The following is a 19,634-nucleotide window of genomic DNA, read 5'->3' on the forward strand; positions in this document are numbered from 1 at the left end:
CGTTTCTCAGATTCTTTAAGTTGGAGCTGGACCCAGTTCTTGACGAGGGTAAAGATTGTGAAGTACAGAAAATCAGATTTGATCTGTGATCTCCTAGGCTGGTTTTGGTTGCCTGACGGGTTTGACTTTGGGCCTGTTTATTTGCCTTGATTAGCAGACTATGTCGGTAACTGTGGGGGAAGCGGGGAGTGGAGGGATAGAATGAGGAAAGAGAGGAAGAAGTGTTTAGTTCCGGTCTTCGTACCATCACGTCACAGGGCAGGCTGGCGTGGACTGCAGGTCTTACCCTTCCCTTTAGTTACCCTTTCCCTTTAGATGCTGGCTGGCAGGACACCAACCCATGTTGGGAAACAGCCTTCTGGCCATCCCTACAGAACCACGCTTCAGGTGACAATCAGGACAGTGGAAGCAGTGAAGGGATTGTTCGATGAAGCTCCAATGCACAGTACAACACTGGTCTGGCCACTACACTGTCTAACCCTGCTTCAACACGACTGAATAGTTTGAAAGGGAGAAGAGTGGGCCTAAGGCTAGTATTTTAAACTTAAATAAAGGCAACTATGTGGGCATGAAAGTTGTGCTAGCTAAGTGAACTGGGAGATTAGGCTAGGGGACAGATCAATAGACAAGCAGTGGCAGACATTTAAGGGGCTATTTCAGAATATTCTGAATAAGCAAATTTCTACTATTAAAAAGATTTGGAGGGGGAGGACCCACTTCTGTGGTTAACTAAAGAAGTTAAGGAAACTGTCAAACTTAAGCATCTGACTGCAGGCCAGATGATTGGTTAGAATGTGAAGAACAGCAGAGAATGACCAAAGGTTAATCAGGAGAAAGAAATTAGAGTATGAGAGGAAGATGGCTAGAAATGTGAAAACTTATAGCATGTGTTTCTACAGGTGTTTAAACAGGAAAATAGCAAGTTAAGTGGGCCCTCTAGAGAGTGAGAATGAACCATAGAATCCCTACAGTGCATAAGGAGACCATTCAGCCCATTGAGTCTGCACCAGCTCTCCGAAAAAACATCTTACTCAGATCCACCCAATCGATTTATCCCTGTAACCCCATGCATTGACCATGGCTAATCCACCTAACCTACAGTATCAGGAGAATTAGCTGGGTAAATACATAAGGTTATGGGGATAGGGCCTGGGTGGGATTGTCAGTGAAGACTCAATGGGCCGAATGGTCTCCTCCTGCACTATAGGGATTCTATGATTCTACACATTTTTGGACACTAAGGGGCAATTTAGCATGGCCAATCCATCTAACCTGCACATCTTTGGACTGTGGGAGGAAACCGGAGCACCCGAAGGAAACGCACGCAGACACGAGGAGAACGTGCAAACTCCACACAGGCTGTCACCCAAGCCGGGAATCAAACCGGGTCTCTGGTGCTGTGAGGCAGCAGTGCTAACCACTGTGCCACCACGTCGCCCAATGGGTAGACAATAGTAGATAATAGGAAGATGGCCAACAAAATGAACACATATTTGGATTTCGTCTTCACTGGAGAGGATACATAAACATTCCAGAAATATCTGTAAATCTGGAGGTGGAAAGGGGAGAGGAACTTGGTGAAATTACAATCATTAGAGAAGTGGTTTGAGCAAACTGATGGAGCTAAGGCTGGCAAGTCTCCGGGTCCTGATAGACTTCATCCTAGGGTCTTGAACAAATGAGGTGGTAGATACATTGGTGTTAATTTTGCAAAATTCTCTAGATTCTGGAAAGTTTCCATCAAATTGGAAAGTGGCAAATATAACCCCTCTATTCAAGAAGGGAGGGAGGCCAAAAACAGGAAATTATAGGCCAGTTAGCTTGACATCTGCCGTGGGAAAATTGTTAGAATTGATTGTTAAGTCCAAAGATGCGCGGGTTAGGTTGATTGGCCATGCTAAAATTGCCCTTAGTGTCCTGAGATGCGTAGGTTAGAGGGATTAGTGGGTAAATATGTAGGGATGTGGGGGTAGGGCCTGGGTGGGATTGTGGTCGGTGCAGACTCGATGGGCCGAATGGCTTCTTTTTGTGTTGTAGGGTTTCTATGATTCTATGAAGGAGGCTATAGCTGGACACTTATAAAATCCCAAGGTAATTGGGAAAAGTCAGCATGATTTTGTGAAAGGGAAATTATGTTTAACCAACTTAATGGCATTCTTTGAAGGAGTACCATATACTGTGGATAAAGGGGAACCTGTAGATGTGCTGTACTTCAATTTCCAGAAAGCAAAGCAAGAAGAACAAAGAAAAGTACAGCACAGGAACAGGCTCTTCGGCCCTCCAAGCTTGCGCCGATCATGATGCCTGTCTAAACTAAAACCATATGCACTTACGGAGCCCGTATCCTTCCATTCCCATCCTATTCATGTATTCGTCTAGTTGCCCCATAAATGCCGCAATCGTACCCGCTCCCACCACCTCCCCGGGCAGCGCGTTCCAGACATTCATCACCTTCTGTGTAAAAAAATTGCCTCGGCACATCTCCTCTAAACTTTTCCCCCACGCACCTTAAACCTATGTCTCCTAGTACCTGACTTTCCTACCCTAGAAAAGAGCATCTGACTATCCACTCCGTCCATGCCTCTCATAAGCATTTGATAAGCATCAAAGATTATTGTGAAAAATAAAAGCTTACGATGTAGGGGGTAACATTTGAGCCTAGATCGAAGACTGGCTGGCTGGCAGAAAACAGAGAGTATGTATAAATGGGTCTTTGTCTGATTGGCAGGGCAGGAGGTCATGAGCAGAGTCTTGTAGAGGTCTGTGCTGGGGCCTCAACCTTTTACATCAATGGCTTAGATGAGGGAAGCAAAGGCATGGGAGATACATTTGCAGACAGTACAATGATAGATAGGAAAGTATGTTGTGAAGGGGACGTGAGTTTGCAGATGAATACAGACAGGTTGAGTGGGCAAAAATCTGGCAGATGGAGTATAATGTGGGAAAATGTGAAGTTGTTCACTTTAGCAGGAAGAATAAAAAAATCAGCATTACTTAAATGGAGAATAATTGCAGAATGCCGAGGTGCAGAGGGATCTAGGTGTTCCTGTGCTTGAATCACGAAAAGTTAGTATGCAGGTACAGCATGTAAATGAGAAGGCTAATAGAATGTTATTCCTTATTACAAAAGGAATTGAACATAAAAGTAAGGATGGGGAGCACTTCAGCGGTCACGGGCATTCGGCCTCTGATATTCGGGTAAGCGTTCTCCAAGGCGGCCTTCGCGACACACGACAGCGCAGAGTCGCGGAGCAGAAACTGATAGCCAGGTTCCGCACACACAAGGACGGCCTCAACCGGGATATTGGGTTTATGTCACACTATTTCACATAAATATTTCTGCTTTTTTCCTCCTGAGTCTTTATCATGCGATCCTAGAATCAGAATTTATGTCACACTATTTGTAACTCCCACAGTTGCGTGGACCTGCAGAGTTTCACTGGCTGTCTTGTCTGGAGACAATACACATCTTTTTAGCCTGTCTTGATGCTCTCCCCACTCCCATTGTTTTGTTTCTTAAAGACTGGATTAGTTGTAAGTATTCGCATTCCAACCATTATTCATGTAAATTGAGTCTGTGTCTTATAAGTTCTGTTTGTGAACAGAATTCCCACTCACCTGAAGAAGGGGCTCAGAGCCTCGAAAGCTTGTGTGGCTTTTGCTACCAAATAAACCTGTTGGACTTTAACCTGGTGTTGTTAAACTTCTTACTATGCTTCAGTTACACAGGGCATTGGTGAGACCGCATCTCAAATACTGTGTGCAGTTTTTGTCTTATTGAAGGTATGGTGGCACAGCGGTTAGCACTGCTACCTCACAGCGCCACGAACCCCCGGGTTCCATTCCAGCTTTGGGTCACTGTCTGTGGAGTTTGCACATTCTCCCCGTGTCTGCGTGGGTTTCCTCCGGGTGCTCCGGTTTCCTCCCACACTCCAAAGACGTGCAGGTTAGGTTGATTGGCTATGCTAAATTGTCCCTAATGTCAGGCGCATTAGCAGGGTAAATATGTGGGGTTACAGGAATAGGGCCTGTGTGGGATTGTGGTTGGTGCAGACTCGATGGCCTCCTTCTGCACTGTAGGGATTCCATGGGATTTTAAGGAAGTGTGTAAATGAGTTGGAGACGTTTCAGAGGGGGTTTGCTGGATCGATAGCTGGAACGAGCGGGTTATCTTATGGGGAAAGGTTGGGCAGACTGGGCTTGTTTCCACTGAAGTTTAGAAGGGTGAGGGGTGACTTGATTGAAGTAACTAAGATCCTGAACGGTCTGGACAAGGTGGGCATGGAAAGGATGTTTCTTCTTGTGGGAGAGTCCAGAACGAGCGGGCACAGTTTTAAAATTAGTGGTCGCCCTTTTAGGACAGAGATGGTGAGAATTTTTTTCTTTCAGAGGGTTGCATGACTTTGGAACTCTCTGGCCGGAATTTACTGGCACGTCCGCTCGAGGTTCGTACGATCCCGCCCGAGACTAACGGAGAATGCCGTTCTCCGAGCCTCACCCATCCCTGGAATCAGGGCAGGCGTGCCGGTAAAATTCCGGCCTCTGTCTCAGAAGGCAATGGGGGGGGTCACTGAATATCTTTAAGGCAGAGGTAGAGAGATTCTTGTTAGGCGAGGGAATCAAAGATTATTGTGGGTAGATAGGAATGTGGAATTTGAAACACAAACGTACAAGGCATGATCTCATTGAACGGCACAGCAGGCGGGAGGGGCCGAATGGCCTACTTACGCTCCAATTTTGTGCGAAGCACTATTTTCAATCTTGTCAAATCCATCCATTGCCTCAGCCCACCCTGTCTCTGCGACCTGCACCCCAGTCCGATAACCCTCTGAAATCTCTGCTCTCAGGTGACAAGCTGAGGAAGAGGGTCTGCAGTGACCCAGAGGGTCAAGGATCGGGGGGGGGGGGGGGGCGGCAGCCATAAGCCAGAGGGCTGGTAGCAAGAGGAAAGGTGAGGGAGTGGAAGAGGCGGGGAGCTGAAGGGGCAACGACAGGGAGGGTCAGCGAGTGGAATGTGTGGCACGTGGGAGATTCGGCAAGCATGATGGGCAGAAAACCGGAGCAAAGTATATTTATATCTTTAAATTGATTTCATTTCAAAAGTTGTTCCATCGACCGCTATAGTAATTCAGCAACGTTAAATATTTTCACTCACAAGTTATCATGTTGAGAAATGTCCTACAGACTCTAAAGACAGCTTTCACATTGGTTTCAATGGAAAAACCTGATTTGTTTAAAGTTGTTTCACATAAAGTTGCACTTCACGGCAATGCAACTGCAATCTTAAGTGAGGACTTTGTGATTCAACATCTTTGAACCAGTCGCTGACAAAGGCTTGATGGTAACAGTGGTTTGCCGACCTGTCTCTCGCAGGTCATTGGCCTTTGTTCTGGTCAGTCGTGCTTTGGAGCTGTCTTTAGCATGTGGGTTGTCATTGTTGGTGAACAGCATGATGCGCTTGTGGCTCAGTTTCAGCGTGACGTCACTGAAGAGATTGGAGCAGACCCAGAGAGCATCGCTCAACGAGTCATCGGTACTGTGGCCTATGTTCTTCTTGAAGGACTTGTTCCCCTTCTCCCCCTCATACTGGTCCAACTCCAGTACTCGCTTAGCACCTGAGCCCAGACAGAGAGAGTCAGATTCGAACATCAATCTATTAAACACACCAGGGGAGGCGATGGCCCAGTGGTATTATCGCTAGACTATTAACCCAGAAACTCAGCTAATGTTCCGGGGACCCGGGTTCGAATGGCGCCACAGCAGTCGGTGGAATTTGAATTCAATTTTTTAAAAATCTGGAATTAAGAATCCACTGATGACCATGAACCATGGTCGATTGTCAGAAAAACCCATCTGGTTCACTAATGTCCTTTCGGGAAGGAAATTTGCCTTCCTTACCTGGTCTGGCCTACATGTGACTCCAGATCCACAGCAATGTGGTTGACTCTCAACTGCCCTCCAAGGGCAACTAGGGATGGGCAATAAATGCTGGCCAGCCAGCGACGCCCGTGTCCCACAAATGAATAAAAAACAGGAAATGGCCCATGTTCTTTTTACATAGATACAGGATGATGACCTATTAGGGACAGAGGCCTCAGAAACCTGCTCTTACACTTTCAAACTTAAGGATCCTGGGGTTAGAACTCTCCTCCTCTTGGCTTTTTAATTTTTCTTTTATAGGATGTGGGCGTTGCTGGCTAGACCATCTCTTATTGCCCTCGAGAAAGTAGGTGGTGAGCCGCCATCTTGAACCGCTGCAGTCCCTGTGGTGTAGGCACACCCACAGTGCTGTTAGGGAGGGACTTCCAGGATTTTGACCCAGTGACAGTGAAGAAACGGCCGATATATTTCCAAGTCAGGATGGTGAGTGGCTTGGAGAGGAACTTGCAGGTGGCGGAGTTCCAAGATATGTGCTGCCTTTTTCCTTCTAGATGGTAGAAGTCATGGGTTTGGAAGGTGCTGTTCATAAGTTGATAAGATATAGGAGCAGAATTAGGCCATTTGGCCCATCGGGTCTGCTCCGCCATTCAATCATGGCTGATATGCTCCTCATCCCCATTTTCCTGCCTTCTCCCCATAACCTTTCAACCCATTACCAATTAAAAAATCAGTCTAACTCCTCCTTAATTTTACTCACTGTTCCAGCATCCGCTGCACTTTGGGGCAGCGAATTCCAGAGTTTCACAAGCCTTTGGGAGAAGTAGTTTCTCCTCAACTCTGTTTTAAATTTGCTTCCCCTTATCCTAAGACTATGACCTCTCGTCCTCGAATGCCCCACCAGCAGAAGCATCCGCTCCACGTCTACTTTATCCTGTTGAAGGAGCCTTAGGTGAGTTGCTGCAGAGCATCTTACAGATGGTACACACGGCTGCCACTCGGTGGAGGAGAGTGAGAGTGTTGAAGGTGGTAGATGTGATGCCAATCAAGTGGACCGCTTTGTCCTGGATGGTGTCGAGTTTCTTGCGTGAAGTTGGAGCCGCACTCATCCGGGCAAGTGGGGAGTATTCCATTACACTCCTGACTTGTGCCCTGTAGATGGTGGACAGATATTGGGGGAGTCAGAAGGTGAGTTACTCCCCGCAGAGTTCCCAGCATCTGACCTGCATTTGTGATGCGCTATTCAGACACGAGGCTTGAAGCTCAGTAAATGAAAGGCTTTTATTTACTGTTAATGAAACTACCAGAACTTATATACACTATCCCAGACTGAAGGGGTCCCGGCCAGAGCAGGGACTCTTATACCTCTCCCAGGAGGCAGAGCCCGACTGGGATGTGCCACAACACTACAATACAAAGGTGTAACAACCCCACCCTAACCCAACAGCAACAATAGCACAATCCAACAGTAACATATGTACATCCTTGTAGTCCTGGCCAGCCCCTGGCTCAGCACTATCCAGTGGGAACCAACGATGGTTCACCACATTCACCCCTCCTTTGAAAACAAAGGCCGGCGGGGTACAAAAAACCCAGAATAAAATGTCAGCAGTCCATAAGTTCAGGCGGTCAGGGGGACCGCACCGTTGTTGTGACCTCCTCAATACCGGCGGTGACACCGGAGTAGGCACTTGCGGTGGCGTTCTCCCCAAAACGGCGTCCAGCTGTTCTTCCACGGACTCACAGGCCGGTTGACCCTGAGGTGACGGTAGTCCAGGGGATCCTGACACGCCCTGCGGTGGCGACCATCTTCTGGGCTCAGGCAAGCTGTACATGGGAGTAAAATGGTTAAGCAATGGTCCCGATGCTGCCCGCGCCGTGTCCGGGGAAGAAATAAGAGATAATGGGTTTGTTACTGGGGGTATGGGAGCGACAGGGGTTGCTACGTCCCCTGCTGGCGCCAGGTCTCGGATCGAGACCGTGTCCTCTCGCCCGTCAGGGTATGCCACATAGGCATACTGAGGGTTGGCGTGGAGGAGATGGACCTGTTCGACCAACGGGTCAGACTTGCGGGCCCTTACATGTCGCCGCAGGAGGACGGGTCCTGAGTACGTCAACCAAGACGGTAATGAGGTCCCCGAGGAAGACTTCCGAGGGAATGAGAACATCCTCTCGTGGGGAGTAGCATTGGTTGCCGTACACAGGAGGGTGCGAATAGAATGGAGCGCATCAGGGAGCACCTCTTGCCAACGGGAGACTGGAAGACCTTTTGACTTCAACGCCAGTAAGACAGCCTTCCAGACTGTAGCATTCTCACGTTCCACCTGTCCGTTACCCCTAGGGTTGTAACTCGTGGTCCTACTAGAGGCAATCCCGTATGAGAGCAGGAATTGCCTCAAGTCATCGCTCATGAACGACGAGCCCCTGTCGCTATGGATGTAGCTGGGGTACCCGAACAGGGTAAAAAGATCATGGAATGCCTTGATCACCGTGGCAGCGGATGTATCCGAGCAGGGAACAACAAAAGGGAACCGAGAGTACTCATCGATGATATTGAGAAAGTACACGTTCCGATCTGTTGAGGGAAGGGGGCCCTTAAAATCAACACTCAGCCTCTCGAAGGGACGAGTGGCCTTGACTAAATGTGCCCGGTCAGGTCGGTAAAAGTGCGGTTTGCATTCCGCGCAAATCCGACAGCTCCTTGTTACCGACCTGACGTCCTCCACTGAGTAAGGCAGGTTGCGGGCTTTTACAAAGTGGTAGAGCCGAGTGACCCCAGGATGGCACAGATCATTATGGAGGGCGTGCAAACGGTCCTCCTGAATACTAGCGCATGTTCCACGCGAGAGGGCATCCGAGAGCTCATTGAGTTTCCCTGGACGATACATGATATCGTAGTTATAGGTGGAGAGTTCAATTCTCCACCGCAAGATCTTGTCATTTTTGATCGTGCTCCTCTGCGTGTTGTTAAACATGAACGCCACGGACCGCTGGTCCGTGATCAGGGTGAACCGTTTTCCCGCCAAGTAATGGCACCAGTGTCTGACGGCCTCCACAATGGCCTGGGCCTCCTTTTCCACCGCTGAATGCCGAATTTCGGGGCCTTGGAGGGTGCGGGAAAAAAATGCGACGGGCCTGCCCGCCTGGTTAAGTGTGGCGGCCAGGGCGAAATCAGATGCATCGGTTTCCACCTGAAAGGGGATGGACTCGTCTACCACGTGCATCGTAGCTTTCGCGATGTCGGCTTTCAATTTATCGAAGGCCAATCGGGCCTCTGGCGTTAGGGGAAAAGTCGTGGACTTAATGAGCGGACGGGCTTTGTCCGCGTAATTGGGAACCCACTGCGCATAATAAGAGAAGAAGCCTAAGCATCTTCTCAGTGCTTTTGCACTAGTAGGTAAGGGAAGTTCAGCAAGGGGGCGCATACGGTCTGGATCAGGGCCAATGACCCCGTTTTCCACCACGTATCCTAGGATGGCTAAACGGCGCGTACGAAACACACACTTCTCCCTGTTGTAGGTCAAGTTCAGGCGAGATGCAGTGCGTAAGAAGTTCAGGAGGTTTGTGTCGTGGTCCTGCTGGTCATGGCCGCAGATGGTCACATTATCCAGGTACGGGAAGGTAGCCCGCAGCCCGTTCTGGTCCACCATTCGGTCCATAGCACGCTGGAAGACGGAGACCCCATTGGTGACACCAAAGGGAACCCTGAGAAAATGATACAAGCGACCATCTGCCTCAAAAGCCGTGTATTGTCGGTCCTCTGGGCGAATGGGGAGTTGGTGGTAGGCAGACTTGAGGTCTATGGTGGAGAACACCCGGTACTGCGCAATCTGATTGACCATATCAGATATGCGCGGAGGGGGATACGCATCCAGCTGCGAATATCGGTTAATGGTCTGACTGTAGTCAATGACCATCCGGGGTTTGTTCCCGCTCTTGACCACCACGACCTGTGCTCACCACGGACTAACACTGGGTTGTATGATCCTTTCTTTGAGGAGCCGCTGAACCTCAGATCTAATGAAGATCCGATCCTCAGTGCTGTCACGCCTACTTTTAGTCGCGATGGGCTTGCAGCCTGGCACAAGATTCTGAAACAAGGAGGGTGTGGTGATCTTCAGCGTCGAGAGGCTACAGGCGGGGCGCGTTGGGCAATTTGGAGGCTGCTGCTGTTTTCCAACTGCCAGTGAAGGGAGTGGCCCACCGTACTGTAGGATTACACTCCTCAAGTGGACCATGAAGTTTAGTCCGAGAAGTATTGGCGCGCAAAGATACGGCAACACAAGGAGCTTGAAGCGCTCCTAAACTGTGCCTTGTACTTTCAAGGTTACCACGCAACTCCCTAGCACGGCAACAGACCGGGACCTCGATGCCATAGAGATTGTCTGTTTGGCAGGTTGAATCTGAAGTCCACACCGCTTCACAGTGTCTGGGTGGATAAAGCTCTCAGTGCTCCCGCTGTCAAACAGACAATAAATCACATGATTATTTACCTGGATATTCATCATAGAACGGTCGAGTCTCTGAGGCTTGGCCTGGTCCAGGATGATCGATGCCACCGTTGGTTCATGAACGCCACTGCAGGCAGCTGAAATCGATGCGGAGGACCCCTGCTGGTCGTTCGTGGTCAGTGTCGACCAACATGGCTGCCCCCATGAATCGCACGTGGGTGAGGGCGCCAAACTCAGCGACCCCTGGTGGTCATACTCCGACTCCGTCGACCGTAATGGCGTCGTCCTGGTCTCGCACGTGGACGAACCCCACGACAACTTCGACGATGATGACCCAAGCTCTGAAGAATCGCAGGCCGCACTGCTGTTCCTGGGTTTAGATTGGCACACTTTTGCATAATGCCCTTTTTTACCGCATGCGGTACACAATACAGCTTTAGCGGGACACTTTTGCCGGATATGCTTCGCTCCTCCACAGAAGTAGCACCGCGGGCCGCACGGGGCTGCAGCCGTCGTCTGGCCCGAATGGGAGCACGCCATTACACAGCATTTCGAACCCGAGGGACGAGGAGGGATTTGCGACTGCTCCTGCCACGTTGTCTCCACGTGGTCCTCCGGATATAAAACTAAGCTCTTTGAAGCCGACTCGAGCATCTCTGCTAACTCGATGGCCTGGGTAAGATTAAGGTTACCCTTCTCCAACAGTTTAAGTCGAATGTACGACGATCCGACCCCGGCCACAAACGCATCTCGGGTGAGGTCGTACATGCTCTGCTCAGCCGACACAGCTTTGCAGTCACAGCCCCTGGCTAGCTGTAGGAGCTCATTGGCATAGTCCTCCATCGTTTCGCCAGACTGCCGTCGTCGAGTGGCTAGGAGGTAACGAGCGTGTATCTCGTTAGGTGGTTTGGTATAGCGCTTCTTTAGAAGCTCGAGGGCCTTGGGGTAATTAGTGGCCGCACGGATCGCGAGGTAGACAGTGTCGCTTACCCTCGCATGGAGGACCCGGAGTCTGTCATCATCTGTGGTGACCGCTGCGGAGGCTGCCAGGTAGTCTTCGAAACACTTCAGCCAGTGGTCGAAGGTGTTAGAAGCGCCCACCGCACGTGGATCTAGCGTAAGGCGTTCCGGCTTGAGAATTTGCTCCATACTCTCTCTCTTTTTTTTTCGACGAGAGTTTAACGACAGTAAATAAAATTGATGCGCTATTCAGACACGAGGCTTGAAGCTCAGTAAATGAAAGGCTTTTATTTACTGTTAATGAAGCTACCAGAACTTATATACACTATCCCAGACTGAAGGGGTCCCGGCCAGAGCAGGGACTCTTATACCTCTCCCAGGAGGCGGAGCCCGACTGGGATGTGCCACAACACTACAATACAAAGGTGTAACAACCCCACCCTAACCCAACAGCAACAATAGCACAATCCAACAGTAACATATGTACATCCTTGTAGTCCTGGCCAGCCCCGGCTCAGCAGTATCCAATGGGAACCAACGATGGTTCACCACAATTTGTAACCACAATATTTCTATTCCACCAGGACCTCAAAACAATGCATCCAAGGACTTGTGCGTTTTGAACCTCAGTCTGAGCTGTCCTGCAAAATGGTGCCTCATGCCACAGATATCAGACGGACATATTTTACACAGAGGGTGGTGGGGGCCTGGAATGCGCTGCCAGGCAAGGTGGTGGAGGCGGACACACTGGGAACGTTTAAGACTTATCTAGACAGCCATATGAACGGAGTGTGAATGGAGGGATACAAAACAATGGTCTAGTTTGGACCAGGGAGCGGCGCGGGCTTGGAGGGCCGAAGGGCCTGTTCCTGTGCTGTATTATTCTTTGTTCTTTATGCCAGCCAGAGTTGCCCACACCTCCAGTGGAAGTGGGCTCGAGGAGACACATGTTCTGCTCCATGGAAACAGAATCTCATCTGGACTTGAGCTGTCCGCTTAGTGGCTCTGGACGGGCTGAGATTGCGGTAATTAGCAATTAGGTCCAAGAATGGGCGTTAAATCTGGAGTTTCAAATAGACTATTCTTATTAGCAGAATGTTCATTCCGTTCCTGTGGTCCAGACAAGTCCTGGAGAATTGTGAGTTGTAAACATGTGAAATTTATTTTCAAGTTTTGTGGTTGAGGCAGAAAGGATGTTAACCCAACTGGACAGAGGGACAAAGGAAATGGGATCAAGGAAATATAGAATTTTACATACATGGTGGCACGGGTGGCACAGTGGTTAGCACTGCCGTCTCACTGCGCCAGGGGCCCGGGTTCAATTCCGGCCTCAGGTCATTGTCTGCGTGGAGTCTGCACATTCTCCCCGTGGGTTTCTTCTGGGTGCTCTGGTTTCCTCCCACAGTCTGAAAGACGTACAGTTAGGTGGAATGGCCATGCTAAATTAACCCTTAGTGTCAGGGGATTAGCAGGGTAAGTATATGGGGTTACAAGGATAGGGCCTGGGATTGTTGTCAGTACTGGCTCAAATGGCCTCTTTCTGCACTGTAGGATTCTATGATGAGGAGGCCATTCAGTCCATCATGCCTGTTGCCTGCTCTTCATATCAGTGATCCCATGAGAAGACGGTGGGTAAATGTGAAAAGTGCAACCAAAACGCACCAATTGCATTGATATAGCGCCTTTCCCAATCCCAGATGTCCCAAAACGCTTTACAGTCAATACTTCTGAAGTGTATTCCCAGTATTCCGGCCAATAGTTACTTCTCAATCAACATCACTGAATCAGATTGCCTGGTTATTGTCACTTTACTGCTCCCAGCTGCGTACCTACACCACAACGTGCACAGAGCAGAGTCCCAAGGGAGGGACATATCCCACACCGAGTTTAAACGGACTTGCTCCAGATCTGGGGGATAAACTTGCCTGGTGTGTCCAAGTCGTGGAGGACATAAACATGCTTGAAGTCAACAGAGTTCTTGTGCTTCTGAGTCCCAAAGAACACGACAGCCAGGAGGTCACGGTCGCTGCTAATAATCTTACTGGTGTAAACCCTGTGGACACACTGCAAGTAGAGAGAGTCTAATCAGTCAGCAGCACTATCAACCGACCTTTGCGGAAGGATGTATTGGCCTTGGAGGGAGTACAGAGAAGGTTGACCAGGTTGATACCGGAGATGAGGGGGTTAGCTTATGAGGAGAGATTGAGTAGATTGGGCCTGTACTCGTTGGAGTTTAGAAGGCTGAGGGGAGATCTTATAGAGACATATAAGATAATGAAGGGGCTAGAGAGGGTAGAGGCAGAGAGATTCTTTCCACTTAGAAAGGAAACAAGAACTCGAGGACACAGCCTCAAAATAAGGGGGAGTCAGTTTAGGACAGAGTTGAGGAGGAACTTCTTCTCTCAGAGGGTAGGGAATCTCTGCCCATTGAAGCAGTGGAGGCTACCTCATTAAATATGTTTAAGTCACAGGTAGATAGATTTCTGATCAATAAGGGAATTAAGGGTTATGGGGAGTGGGCGGGTCAGTGGAACTAAACTACTATCAGATCAGCCATGATCTTACTGAATGGCGGGGCAGGCTTGAGGGGCTAGATGGCCTTCTCCTGCTCCTATTTCTTATGTTCTTAAAACACTCAGCACACGCAGAACATGCAAACTCCACACAGACAGTGACCCAAGCCGGGAATCGAACCTGGGTCCCTGGCACTGTGAAGCAGCAGTGCTAACCACTGTGCCACCGTGCTGTCCCTTTTGCACGGTAGATATTCTTCACAGTATTTTTGAAAAACATCAGGACAAATTTCAAAAACCTTTTTTGAGGTAAAAATGTGCCTTGAATGTTTTCAAGAAGAGGGACTGTGTGTGTGTCTCTCAGAGATGTGAGGGAGAGACAGACATCTGGTTTTATAGGACCATTCGAGTATCAGGCATAGGAACAGAAGGAGGCCATTCAGCCCATTGAGTCTGTTCCACCATTCAATGAGATCATGACTGATGTGATAATCCTCAACTCCACTTTCCCGCCTTATCCCCAAGACCCTCGATTCCCTGACTGATTAAAAATTTGTCTACCTCAGCCCTGAACATACTTAACGACTGTCACCTACAGCACTGTCACTGGTCTCCTCTTACCTGAATAGTCATGTCGAATGCTGAAGTGGCCTCACCATTCATTTCAAACATGGCCTCCGAGGCATCGATGAGGAAGACTAAGCTGTCCCTGCCTGCGTATCAAATGTCCTCTGAAACATAAATCAACACGTCACAACCTTAACTGTTAGAAAAGAGCGGCCGGTGACAAAACCGAGTAATCGCAGCTTGTGATCATTCTCCAACCACTACACGCTTCTTTGTATTAGGAGGGATTTATGGTGTTTGTAACAGCTGGACATCTCTGTGAGTGGATGTAATACATTCTCTTTTGTAAAAAAAAATCGATAGCTGTGGCTCAACGACCTTCTAACTGCTAGAACCGCAGTGACATCACTCAGAGAAGGCCCCGGAAAGACTGCAGGGGTTGGGGGGGGGGGGGGGGGGGGGGGTGTCACCCTGGTTTGATTTGATTTATTGTCACGTGGATTAGTATACAGTGAAAAGTATAGTTTCTTGCACGCTATATAGACAAAATATACCATTCACAGAGAAGGAAAGGAGAGAGTGCAGAATGTAGTGTTAGTCATAGCTCGGGTGTAGAGAAAGATCAACTTAATGGAGGTAGGTCCATTCAAAAGTCTGATGGTAGCAGGGGTGCACGGTGGCACAGTGACTAGCACTGCTGCCTCACAGCGCCAGGGACCCGGGTTCAATTCCCGGCTTGGGTGAAAGTCTGTGTGGAGTCTGCACATTTTCCCCGTGTCTGCGTGGGTTTCCTCCCACAGTCCAATGATGTGCAGGTTAGGTTGATTGGCTATACTAAATTGTCCCTTAGTGTCAGGGGGATTAGCAGGGTAAATATGTGGGGTTACGGGGATAGGGCCTGGGTGGGATAGTTGGTGGTGCAGATTCGATGGGCCAAATGGCCTCCTCCTGCACTGTAGGATTCTATGATTCTAAGAAACTGTTTTTGAGTCGGTTGGTACTATGATCTCAGACTTTTGCATCTTTTTCCCAATGGGAGAATGTGGAAGAGAGAATGTCCGGGGTGCGTGGGGTCCTTAATTATGCTGGCTGCTTTGCCAAGGCAGCGGGAAGTGTAGACAGAGTCAATGGATGGGAGGCTGGTTTGTGTGATGGATTGAGCTACCTTCACGACCTTTTGTAGTTCCTTGCGGTTTTGGGCAGAGCAGGAGCCATACCAAGCTGTGATACAACCAGAAAGGATGCTTTCTATCTGCGGACATACGACTCTCACCAACACCTACAGATGCATCATCGAAAGCATTCTTCCAGTTGTATTTCCTTAGTCTCCTCAGAAAATAGAGGCGTTGGTGGGTTTCTTAATGATAGCGTTTTACTCATCTAATAAAATCAAATAACTGGGGATGCTGGAAATCTGAAATAAAAATGGAAAATGCTGGAAAAATTCAGCAGGTCTGGCAGTGTCTGTGGAGAGAGAAAGGATTCAGATCTTTCTGAAGTTGTGGCTGAGTCACATGGGAGGAATACCTTCACTGTGCCACCTGTCATGAAGCTGGAAATGTGTTTGCAAAAATTGAATTAAGAAAGACTTGGAAGGACTGTGAACTGTCAGATAGTGTTAAACTTGAAGAGGACAAAGACGGGGCTGATGGAATGGACAAGTATCAGATTAAATGTAATGCTGAGAAACGCAAAATGATTCGGCACGCTAGCACAGTGGTTAGCACTGTTGCTTCACAGCTCCAGGGACCTGGGTTCGATTCCCGGCTTGGGTCACTGTCTGTGTGGAGTTTGCACATTCTCCTCGTGTCTGCGTGTGTTTCCTCCGGGTGCTCCGGTTTCCTCCCACAGTCCAAAGATGTGCGGGTTAGGTTGATTGGCCATGCTAAAAATTGCCCTTAGTGTCCTGAGATGCGTAGGTTAGAGGGATTAGAGGGTAAATATGTAGGGATATGGGGGTAGGGCCTGGGTGGGATTGTGGTCGGTGCAGACTCGATGGGCCGAATAGCCTCTTTCTGATTCATTTTGGTAGGAAGAATGCATAGGACACAATATAAAATAAAACAAACAATTCTAAAGTGGGTGCTGGAGCAGAGAGACCTGGGTGTATATGTGCATAAATCACTGAAGGTGGCAGGACAAGTTGAGAAAGTGGATAAAAAGGCACATGGGATCTTGGTCTTTATAAATAACAGCACAGAGTACAACAGCAAGGGAGTGAAAATGAATTTTTACAAAACACTGGTCCAGCATCAACTGGAGTATTGCGTCCAATTCTGGAGATTGCAACTTAGGAAAGATATGACGGCTTCAGAAAAGGTCCAGGTGGTTCCAGGGATGAGGGACTTCAGTTATGTGGATAGATTGGAGAAGTTGGAACTGTTTTCCTTGGAAAAGTTCAAAATCACGAGGAATCTGGACAGAGTCAAGAGGGAGAAACTGTTTCCATTGGTGGAAGGATCAAGAACCAGAGGACCAATGCACCTAACCAGCACATCCTTCCGGAGGAAACTGGAGCACCTGGAGGAAACCCACACAGACACGGGGAGAATGTGCAGACTCCGCACAGTCACCCAAGCCGAGAGTCAAACATGGATCCCTGGCGCTGTAAGGCAGGAGTGCTAACCACTGTGCCACCCTATATAACATCTGGGGGAAGCACTGGTGAGTACTGTTCTGTCACTCATTGAGGCTATGGTTTCAGGTCAGGGTTAGAATTATCAAAACGTGCGCAGTGTGTTGTACTTAAACATAATAAATAGGAACAGGAATGCTCCACCATTCAATGAGATCACGGCTGATTTGATTGTGGCCTTAACTCCACTTCCCTGCCTGTTTCCCTCTCCTATCAAAAACCCGTCTCCTCAGCCTCAAATGTTTATTATCGAGAGGTGTACAGCATGTTAGAATCGTAGAATCCTACAGTGCAGAAGGAGGCCATTTGGCCCATCAGGTCAAAGGTAGGGTTCTGAAGACTGTGGAGGAACAGAGAGATCTTGGGGTTCATATCCACAGATCTCTGAAGGTTGCCTCTCAAGTGGATAGAGCTGTGAAGAAGGTCTATAGCGTGTTAGCGTTTATTAACAGGGGGTTGGAGTTTAAGAGCCGTGGGGTTATGCTGCAACTGTACAGGACCTTGGTGAGACCACATTTGGAATATTGTGTGCAGTTCTGGTCACCTCACTATAAGAAGAATGTGGAAGCGCTGGAAAGAGTGCAAAGGGGATTTACCAGGAAGCTGCCTGATTTGGAGGGTAGGTCTTATGAGGAAAGGTTGAGGGAGCTAGGGCTGTTCTCTCTGGAGCGGAGGAGGTTGAGGGGAGACCTCCCTTCGTTTTCCTCTGCTTCCTCTGGATCCTCCTCATCTTCATTCCGAAAGTGTGACTGCCAATCCGCCATATCTGCTGTGGAGGAAGTGCCAACTCCCCTGTCAGGTAGAAGTACAAGGGACAACATTAACCAAAGGAGACATTCCTGGATCATGGGATTAGCCCAGAGAAGTGACAGAGACAAGGTGGCAGAATAATTCAGTCACTTTGGACTCAAAAAGATTTAAAAACAAAACAGTGCCTTGATTGGTTTCACTTCTTCAAGGGCATACAGCTCTCTCAATCGGAGCGAGTGTAGACCATTCGGCCCCTCAAGCCTGTCCTGCCATTCAATAAGATCATGACTAATCATCTACCTCAACTCCACCTCCCTGCATTCTCCCCACCTCCTTTGGCACCCAAAGTCCTATTGATTTCTGCCTGGACTATGCTCATCGAGTGAGCATCCACAGTCCACAGTGGGGTGGAGCGTTCCAAAGGGAGATGTACGGCTCCCAGCCTCATCCAGTGCTGGCCTCACTGTGGCTGATTAATTTTCTCCAGGCAAAGGGTATTAACAGATTCAAGGTAGGTGACCCAGATCAGTCATGAATTAGCTGAATGATGGAACAGACTCGAGGGACCGAATGGCCTCCTCCTAGGTGGAAAGTGAGACTTGGTGTTGGGAAATGTGCCCAATATAAGTCTCTTTTAAATTACACATCTGGATTTTAAATGTTTGGAATGATATACAACAGAGAAGAGCAATGGGAGAAGAAATATAAGTTAGTATTAAAGCAGCAGTTATTGAAATGTGTTCCCCTGGAGGGAGCTGTCCCTTTAAGAGGAGAATATGGTGCTTTAAGAGTGCAGTAAGAAGTCTCACAACACCAGGTTAAAGTCCAACAGGTTTATTTGGTCGCAAAAGCCACTAGCTTTCGGAGCGCTGCTCCTGCATCAGGTGAGTGGGAGTTCTGTTCACAAACAGGGCATATAAAGGCACAAACTCAATTTACAAAATAATGGTTGGAATGCGAGTCTTTACAGGTAATCAAGTCTCAAAGATACAGACAATGTGAGTGGAGAGAGGGTTAAGCACAGGTTAAAGAGATTTGTATTGTCTCCAGCCAGGACAGTTAGTGAGATTTTGCAAGCCCAGGCAAGTCGTGGATTACAGATAGAATGACATGAACCCAAGATCCTGGTTGAGGCCGTCCTCATGTGTGCAGAACTTGGCTATCAGTCTCTGCTCAGCGACTCTGCGCTGTCGCATGTCGTGAAGGCTGCCTTGGAGAACGCTTACCCGAAGATCAGAGGCCGAATGCCTGTGACTGCTGAAGTGTTCCCCAACAGGAAGAGAACACTCTTGCCTGGTGATTGTAGAGCGGTGTTCATTCATCTGTTGTCGTAGCATCTGCATGGTCTCCCCAATGTACCATGTCTCGGGGCATCCTTTCCTGCAGTGTATGGAGGTAGACAACGTTGGTCGAGTTGCAAGTGTATGTACCGTGAACCTGGTAGATGGTGTTCTCACGTGAGATGATGGCATCCATGTCGATTATCCGGCACGTCTTGCAGAGGTTGCTGTGGCAGGGTTGTGTGGTGTCGTGGTCACTGTTCTCCTGAAGGCTGGGTAGTTTGCTGCGGACAATGGTCTGTTTGTGGTTGTGCGGTTGTTTGAAGGCAAGAAGTAGGAGTGTGGGGATGGCCTTGGTGAGATGTTTGTCTTCATCAATGACATGTTGAAGGCTCTGGAGAAGATGTGATAGCTTCTCTGCTCCGGGGAAGTACTGGACGATGTAGGGTATTTTGTCTGCCGTGTCCCGTGTTTGTCTTCCGAGGAGGTTGGTGCGATTTTTCGCTGTGGCGCGTTGGAACTATCGATCGATGAGTCGAGCGCCATATCCTGTTCTTATGAGGGCATCTTTCAGCGTCTGGAGGTGTCTGTTGCGATCCTC

At 48.8% G+C, this 19,634-nt stretch overlaps 1 protein-coding gene across 1 annotated transcript in view; it reads right to left on the minus strand.

The window, feature by feature from the left end:
• LOC144487940 (X-ray repair cross-complementing protein 5-like) overlaps positions 1–17,767 on the minus strand; it is a 31,719-nt gene extending 13,952 nt beyond the window's left edge. Inside the window, exons 1-4 of the mRNA XM_078205994.1 lie at positions 17,694–17,767; positions 14,423–14,510; positions 13,214–13,352; positions 5,361–5,615 (exon numbers count right to left, since the gene is read on the minus strand). Of these exons, the coding sequence (XP_078062120.1) occupies positions 5,361–5,615; positions 13,214–13,352; positions 14,423–14,510; positions 17,694–17,767 (556 nt within the window). The remainder of the gene's footprint in view (positions 1–5,360; positions 5,616–13,213; positions 13,353–14,422; positions 14,511–17,693) is intronic.
• Between the last annotated feature and the right edge of the window lie 1,867 nt (positions 17,768–19,634).

This window comes from Mustelus asterias, unplaced genomic scaffold (assembly GCF_964213995.1).
Source record: "Mustelus asterias unplaced genomic scaffold, sMusAst1.hap1.1 HAP1_SCAFFOLD_1147, whole genome shotgun sequence".
NCBI classification, from domain to species: Eukaryota; Metazoa; Chordata; class Chondrichthyes; order Carcharhiniformes; family Triakidae; genus Mustelus; species Mustelus asterias.